Source organism: Gymnoscopelus microlampas, assembly GCF_963454915.1.
Source record: "Gymnoscopelus microlampas genome assembly, chromosome: 10".
NCBI lineage: Eukaryota > Metazoa > Chordata > Actinopteri > Myctophiformes > Myctophidae > Gymnoscopelus > Gymnoscopelus microlampas.
In genome coordinates this window covers 20084667-20093562 of record NC_139947.1, presented here as the reverse complement: position 1 = coordinate 20093562, position 8896 = coordinate 20084667, and the positions used below count along the sequence as shown (strand labels likewise).

Here is an 8896-nt window from a genome sequence, read left to right as displayed (position 1 = left end):
GGTGCAAGATGTACTACAGTAGGAGGAATATCCAGGAACAAAACCACCCTGCCATGTTAGCTAAGTCTAGAGACATGCATAATATTCACATGCAATGACATCATTCTGTATCGTCCTCCCACTCCCTAACAGAGATCATCCGAGCCGAGCGACTCCAAGTCCACGACATCTCCACCAACTCCGCCACACTCCAGTGGCGGCCGGTTCTGGCCGGTTTGCAAGGCTACTACGCGGTCCGTTTCGGGCCAGTTGTGACGGGTGGAGTCGGTGGTGGCGGAGCTGTTGGAAGTGGTACCAGTCCAAGTACCAGTGGTGGTCAGTACCAGAGACTGACCCGACCCTCTGACTCCAACTCTGTTGAGCTAACGGGCCTGAAGCCGGACACCACCTACACAGCCACACTGTCACCAGAGTCAAATGAACAAGTACTGAATCCCCTGTCTGTCACCTTCACCACAAAGCCAGGTAATATTTACACTACAAGTCTGCATCATCTGAAACCTGGTCCTCTGGTAATCCTTGACCTGATGTTTTTCTGTCCTACTGGGAAATTCATTGTATTCTGTCTGGACATGTCATTCAAACTTTCTACATAGGAAAATCCAGTACATAGTAAGTGACTCAGGGAAATACTGTGTATTCAAGTTAGACCTAGAATACCAGCTGAATGCAAGTAACTTCCTGGTAGGATAGAAAACCTTAGACCATGTTGGGGAAGCACTATACACTTAACAAATCTTTTCATCCTTTTACAAAATTCTCACCCACACTTGAGATGTAAATATACTATAAATCATCTTAATTGGTAGTTAACAGTTTTAATTTTCTTTATCTTCACTGCCTTGTCCCTGAAAGGCCCAATCTGGTATTTATTTGAACAGATATACATTTGAGGTGTTTTCAGTTGATTGTAAGTGAAACTATACACTAATTTGACTTAATGTAAACAAACATTACAGATGCAAACAAACCTTTTACACAGCATCAGAAAATATTTTGGGAGTGATCGCAGGTTCCAATCATGTGTTTTGAATTTTGTTCGAATTTTTTGGTACTACCCAGGAATGCTCTCCCTGACTTTATTTTCCGGGTAATAACTTTTTACACACTGACGCTATTGTGAAGCGGGAGCCAGAAAAACTAAATTATATTTCTGTCAGGACTGACATTTTTGTCAATCTGTTATTGAAAGTATTCTGGGGGCGTTTCTTTTATCTGCTGGTTTCACAACCTCACAATAAAATATAGAAACAGACTGAATAGTATTGTCAAGATCTGAAGATTACCAGAGTGAAAGAAAGAGTCCTGAGTTTTACTTTTTGTAACCAACAAATCCTCTGTAAAGCTACTAGCATTATGTCTTCTCCAGGACATGTTTTAGCAGGTGAATTTAGTCGTTGCGTTTTATCCGCTTGCAAAAGGATCCAAAATCTAAATCTTCCCCTCAGACATACAATTTTAAAATGCTTTACAGTTGATATGTTTTCTTCTTGTTGATGTATGTATGTATGTATGTATGTATGTATGTATGTATGTATGTATGTATGCATGCATGCATGTATGTATATGCATGCATGTATTTATATATATATTTATTTATCCTTAACCTTATTTTTACGTTCATTTTATTCCACATTTATCTGCTTGCAGTATTTCTTTGGAGTATTTATGCTACTGTGTTACAAGCTGCTCACAACTAATTGCCCCTAGTTAAGTGGGATTCATTTACATTGTTTGAAGGTGAAATACCCTTTTGTTTGCATTTTGAGTTGCAGTTTGTGCCTTTAATGGTCTCATTGTCTGCTCTCTCCCATCAGTGGTGCTGAGCCCAGCCGTGGTGACGGTGTCGGAGTCAGGGGCGAGCAGCGTCAGGGTGAGCTGGGGTCCCCTCCAGCCAGCGTCTGTCAAAAGCTACCGGGTGGAATACTCCGCCTTGCCCGGCGGTAAACTCCACACCGTCACGGTGGCCCGAGGACAGAACTCCACGCTGCTCAAGAACCTCCAACCGGACACCACCTACCTGGTCACCGTGAGCGCCCTTCACTCCTCTGGCAAGGAGAGGGCCATGTCTGTGAAAGTGTGCACTCAGGAAGGTGAGCGTCAATAATGAAATGTCATTCTTTTATTTTTTTCTTTCAATACGGTAGCGTAAATGGACCATGAAGTCCAACAACAGTTAAAGGACGACTTAACCCATTTTTAACCTATCTTCATGTAAATTGGACCTCACTAATGCTCATCATAATATTTTACCATTTATGTCTACTTGGTCTGTGTCTCAGAGAAGGACTGTGGACTGTTTAGAAACCTGCCTACCAGTTACATCATCGATGGAGAATCCAAGCTAATAGAAACTGCAGGCTTTCTATTCCTGGAAAGTTAGCATGCTATAATCATGGAAGTTGGGTTTCTGAACTGTCCTCAGACCTCTTCTGAGACACAGAGTGAGTAGACAAACATGGAACCATATTATCATGAGCATTATTGAGAACCAATTATATGAAGATAGGTTGAAAATGGGTTTAAGTCGTCCTTTAACCACAAAAATAGCAGATTTACAAGTTCAGCTTGCTATTTCACTATTAAAAAATATAATATCTGATTAGTCGAAAATGTCTCATAAAATAATTGCAAATAAAATAATCGGCAGTTGTAGCCCTACTTCAATTGCGGATGGGGTGTAAAAGCAGCACTGGGGATCAGTTTACCTGACGTTAATGGTAATCCTTTACCAAAAAAGCACAGGACACAGCCTAATCCTTTTTGGTTCTTGAATTTCAACTAATTGCTATAAATGCAGCTCAGATTTCTCAACCCTCAGGGTTCTCCCAGGGTTCCATTGGAACTTGAGCACAATCGGACCATTATATTGTTAATTTACTGTATTGAGGGCATGTGGTGGATTCTATTACACAGTAAAATCTTCAGAGTTTATTTAACTCTGTGAGAGTACAAATGTGCATTTGGTACATTTTGGTGCCATTTGTACCAAATGGTACATTTTTACTCAGATTAAAGAGTGGATACATTTAAAATTAAGAGTTTACATGAATGTTGGAGCCATAAGGGTCATTACATGCATTTAAACTGAGGACTTTACTGTACAGTACTATGTTCCATTCACCCCCCTCCCCACTTGTACACATAATGTCTTCCTTTTAACCCCACCCACCCTTCATGCTCTCCTTTCATGTTTCAGTGACACCTGCCTTGGCAGACCTCCAGCTGACCACGGTTGGCAGCGACGCGGTGCGGGTGGACTGGAAGGGCGGCGTGGACGGTCTGAGGGGCTACTGGCTCACCTGGGAGGGACAGGGGGATCAGCGCAACGCTCTCCCCGCCCAGCGCTCCACCCTCTATTTGCCCCCAAACTCCCTGTCCACCCACCTCACGCACCTGCCCCCCGCGGCCAGGGTGTGCGTGTCGCCCATCTACCGGACAGCGCGTGGAGAGGGCCTCTGTTGCACAGCACAGTTCCATTCAAGTTAGTAGCATATAATATACAGTATGGTGTACGAACATATTTTTATAGGCCAATATGTTCAGTCTTGTAGTTTGACTTGATTCATTTCGACTTCAATGCAACCTAGATGTGTGAATAGTTGAGCCGTTGAGCTCCAGCCCAAGTTTGTTTTGGCTTTTTCAGCACCCTCTGGTGGAATAATTTGCAGACAGAGTGACATACAGTACATACACACTGACGGGTGACAATTTAAAGGAAGAACTTGAATTACTGAGCGGAGAAACATAACTAATGCACCTGTTCTAATATAGGTGGAGTCCATGATACAATTAAGCAATTAACACTCTGTTATGCTCTGTGAAATGTATGAAAATGCTTCGCTGGCCCACTGACAGACAAATAAACGCTAATAGAAACAAACAGGTATATATACACAGGCAATTAACAAGGCAAAGGTGAACTCAAAGTGCAATCAACACAGGGATAGGCTAGAACTAAACAAGACACAGGTGGAGATGGTAACTAATAATCACAAGGCGGATGAGTCAAGAGGGCAGACAGGAACATTACTACAAAATAAAACACACAAAATAGGATCAACAGACTAACAGGGATGCCAGGCTCCTGCCAGGCCCTGTCACACCCCTGTGACGTGATACTGACCATGATACTTGAGACATCATCAGTATCATCATGTCAGTATGATGTCAGTATCATGGTCAGTATTATGGTCAGTATGATGTCAGTATCATGGTCAGTATCACGTCAGTATCATGGTCAGTATCATAGTCAGTATTATGTCATTATCATGTCAGTATCATGCCAGTATCATGGTCAGTGTCATCATGTCAGTATCATGGTTAGGGTTAGTGCTCTTTGGGGCGCCCCCTTTAAAAACCATTGCTTCCAGTGCCCCCCGAACTTCTCTGTACACTCCCTGGGGGGCTGTACCGCCCCCGTTGACGAACACTACTTTAGCTGGAATAGTCACTGCATAATCCCCCGATGAAACACTTCTATTCTCATGGGAGTGGTCTCTTTCAGGATGACGATTCCCCCTTCCATGAGGGGTCACTGAATGGTTTGATGAATATGAAAATGATGTGAAGCATAATTATGTTATGGCATTCACAGTCTCCAAATCTGAACTCAGTGAGACACCGAACACCTTACTAAGACACTTGTTGGTTTTTGCTTTAATTTGTCACCCCCTTCGGGCGGCTCAACCGACAATGTTGGAAAACACTAATATTAGTAAATACCAGCCTGCTACTGACTGAAACACATTAAAACCTTATGTATTCTCATTGCTTTTGCCAGCAGGCAGGTGTAAATCTTATTGTCTAAACAGCTGTTTTCTCCTCCTACCTTCTAGATGCATTAACCTACGGCTACAGTTCATAGTAGCAGTGAACTGACCATGCACCATACCAAACATGGACGGACTGTGAGGTGGGCATTCTAGACTTTTTCAGCCACAAATCCCTTCGTGTTCCCGTCATTTATTTTGTGGATATCGTCCAGGAGAGACGTCTGGTTTGGCTTAACATGTACGCATGTGGAAGCCATAGACACTTAGGTGCGGCCCGGGACAAAAGAAAATGGCCAAACGCCAGTTAGCTTACAACCGGCGATGCAGCTAACAGACTGTTTGCTTTTTCCTGTTTATATCGTCTCACCTGTTTTACACCTGTAATCGAACTGTAAAGCACTTTTGTTTGTTTAAGATACAAGCTTTAGATAAAGACATGTCATACTAAGTCTGAAAAGTGGGACGTGCTTGAGACGGAGGATGTTTATCGGTGTTGTTTTGCAGGAATGCATTTTGCACCATATGTGGATCTGCTTAAAGGAATGTATCGACAATTAAAATGTTTTAGTTTGTTCTCGAATCCCACTAACGCACACACGCACATCTGATTTGCATTTCTAATGGAACTTTAATTCCCTATAATAAATTCTCAGCACAGGCATAGCACTACTGAATACTTGTGTGTGCAGAGTGAAATTGAGCACATGGGCAAATGAACACGCAGTCCTTAATAACAGAGGGGATCCACAGGACCGCTTTGAACTGCAGAAAAATTACAAACAGGCCGACCACATGCCTTAAACTACAGACAGATGCTACGGAATGCAGATGTTTTAGCCGAAAACATCATTGCAATGATGCAGATCTACAAGTCATGCATAGAAATGGATGGACATAAGTTAAAGGATGAATTTAACAAGTTTTATAGCTATATTATTTTTGTCAGGTCTGTCACTCCACTGTCTTGATTTTTGTGCTTTTTTAACTCTTTGCTGCCCCCTTGTGGAAGTTTACTTAAAGGGACTCAACTACTGTTGTTAACCCACTAAGGCTAAATTTGTATTATGGTGGTTTTGTAATTTAACATGAGCTTTCAATAAATATTATTACTAACAGTTTGATTATGAATTATTGTGATTATGAATAATTGTGATCATCCTTAGAGTTGGATTTGCCATGTTTTTACAGTCCATAGCCTATTTGTTTGGACCATGTCCAATTAAACACTTGAGTGTAGCACACTTGCGCCTATTGCGATGCACCTGTTTTTTTGTTGTTTTTTTTACAATTAATGTCTCGGATATCCGTAACCTACATTTGTCTGACCTGTGCCCTCTACATACGATACGATACGATAATACTTTATTGTCAGTTCACACTGAAATTTGTCTTGCGACCCAGCAGCCATGTATGCAACAATAAACAGTTCACACATTTGACATGACACAAGAAAAACAAAACACAATACAATTTCATGTACAATTTCATCTTCAGCAGCCCCCCGCCCTTCATGAATGAGGGGGCATAGCAGTGGTGGCCATTTTGTGGTGCCACAGATATAAAACCCATTCATGTGTCATGTTTAAAAAATCACACCCAGTGTGAAGTGGGCGGTGTGGTCACAGTGGTCATCACAGTGATGGAAGTGATTCACTTAATTCAAGTCCATACTGCTCCCAACCTACTCCGAGCAATAGAGTCCATGTACGCAGGAACAAGGGCCAAGGTGGTGACCCCAGACGGCAACAGCGAGGAGTTTGACATCCTGGCTGGGGTTATGCAAGGGGATACACTAGCCCCCTTTCTCTTCATTATAGTCCTCGATTATGCGCTCAGGAAAGCAATCAGTGGGCGAGAGCAGGAACTTGGCTTCACACTAACGCCAAGGAAGTCGAGGCGACACCCCGCAGTGGTCCTCACAGACCTTGACTATGCGGATGACATCAGTTTGCTCTCTGACAACGTGGAACAAGCACAAGAACTACTGAACAGGGTAGAGCTAGAGTGCGCCAAGGTCGGCCTCAGGCTAAACGCCAAGAAAACTGAGGTCCTCACCTACAACGTTCCACCAGAACATCAACCTCTGACTAGAACAGGAGGCACTGTGCTGAAAGAAGTCGAGGACTTCAAATACCTGGGCGCATGGGTCAACTCAACTGAGCAAGATCCTAAAGTGAGGAAGGCACTTGCATGGAGGGCCCTGAATGGCATGACCAGTGTATGGAACTCCAATCTCCCCCGCCAAATCAAACTCAGCTTCTTCAACGCGACAGTAAAGTCCGTTCTTCTCTATGGCAGTGAATGCTGGACCCTGAAACCAGCCCTTGAGAAGTCCCTGGACGGGTGCTACACCAGGATGCTGCGTGCAGTGCTTAACATCAGCAAGAGTGTGCATGTTACCAACAGAATCCTGTATGAGGGAATACCAAGGGTGAGCGAGAAGATTGCTGTAAGGAGAATGAGACTAGCAGGACACTGCCAAAGGCACCGAGAGCTGCCAGCCAGCAAACTGGTGCTGTGGGAACCAACACATGGGCACCGGTCAAGAGGACGCCCCACACTAACATACGTGGACACGCTCAAGAAGGATGCAGGAGCCCATAGCACCAATGAGCTGGCCAGATGTATGGAGAATCGGGATGACTGGAAGCAACGATGGAGGGCTCGTCTGAGGACGACCTAGAGAGAGATACTGCTATTCATAGGGCTGCACATGTGTCATGTGTTTCGCTAGCCAATCACAGTCCTGAATTTGCAAAGTCAGCCAATCACATTACAGCTAGTGGTGATGACACTAGCTGTAATGTGATTGGCTGACTTTGCAAAAGTATAGATTTGCATTGACTGTGGAAGGTTTAGGGTTGTAGACTGCGTTGTAGACTATTGGCCAATCACGGTGCAGGATTGGTCAGCGTCCAAACCTCACTTCAAAAATATATTTTTTGGGGGGCTTTTTATGCCTTTATTTTAGAGAGGGATAGGGAAAGTAGGCTGACAGGAAATGGGAGGAGAGATGGGGGAGTGACACCCAGCAAAGGTCGTCGGGAACGGGAGTCAAACCCGCGACACGCTGTCAGGCTGGCATTGCAGCCTAGGGTGCCTGGACCGTCACGCTACGGCCCAGGTCGTGTCAATTCATATTTGAATATTTCATTATATTATATCATATATTTAATTAAAATACATTTTTGGTGGTTTTCAAATATCTTTTGACACAGAATCAAATGTTTTATGGTCATGATTCACCAGGAGCCTGGATGGCTTGGTTCCAAACTTAAAATAATATAAATATATATATATATATATATTATATAAATATTTACGGAAATATTTTAGGCTATGCCCTATGACAATACACGTCATCGTACTCGACACCTTTGTACGATGAAGTATAAACGAGGCAAAGATTTCACCTGGATTTTCTTGATTTGTTTCATGACAAAGGAAGCTGCTTTGTTGTTAGTTTTTGTTTGTATTAGGTGTAAACACTAGACATTTAACACCGATTTACCCATAAAATATGTGTAATTGACTATTAGAAAGAGAAAACACATAAATGACTTTTTATTTTATATTCATGGGAAAGAAAGTGCATTAAAAATAAAACCAAGTGGCTTTACATCGATACCAAGTCTTGAGAATATACATTTACATCATTTGAGATATATATCAAGTCTAATCAAATGAAGAGTAACAAAAAATGTACAACTATGATCATGGTGGTGATGATGAAAATAATAATGAAAAATGAAAACAAACCATCACAGCTTTGTTGCCCTGGCCTACAGTACAGAAAAAATAATGTTTACTAGCTCCATAACGGTGTCATCACGCCACGAAAATTGTTTAATTGAATAAATCAAGTAATGAGGTATAAATTAGTCTTTAAAACCCACTGAGCTCTTCCGTAGCAAAATGATGTGTCCAAATAGGAAGTTATAGATTAGTTTTTCCAAGTAATTTAACCATCATGTGTAATCTCACACAACGTCACACAATTAAATTGTCTTTCAGATTATTATTCTCTTTTCAAACTGTGCAGTTAACGAAAGTACCACATCCATTCTTTAATCAGGTTAATGTCCAAACTACAATATTGGTCAAAATAACACACACACACA

At 42.3% G+C, this 8896-nt stretch overlaps 1 protein-coding gene across 1 annotated transcript in view; it reads left to right on the top strand.

The window, feature by feature from the left end:
* Positions 1-5890, top strand: part of vwa1 (von Willebrand factor A domain containing 1) — a 13077-nt gene extending 7187 nt beyond the window's left edge. The window contains exons 3-6 of the mRNA XM_084069905.1: positions 133-465; positions 1818-2093; positions 3200-3484; positions 4839-5890. Of these exons, the coding sequence (XP_083926031.1) occupies positions 133-465; positions 1818-2093; positions 3200-3484; positions 4839-4867 (923 nt within the window). The 3' untranslated portion in view covers positions 4868-5890. The remainder of the gene's footprint in view (positions 1-132; positions 466-1817; positions 2094-3199; positions 3485-4838) is intronic.
* The last annotated feature ends 3006 nt before the right edge of the window (positions 5891-8896 follow it).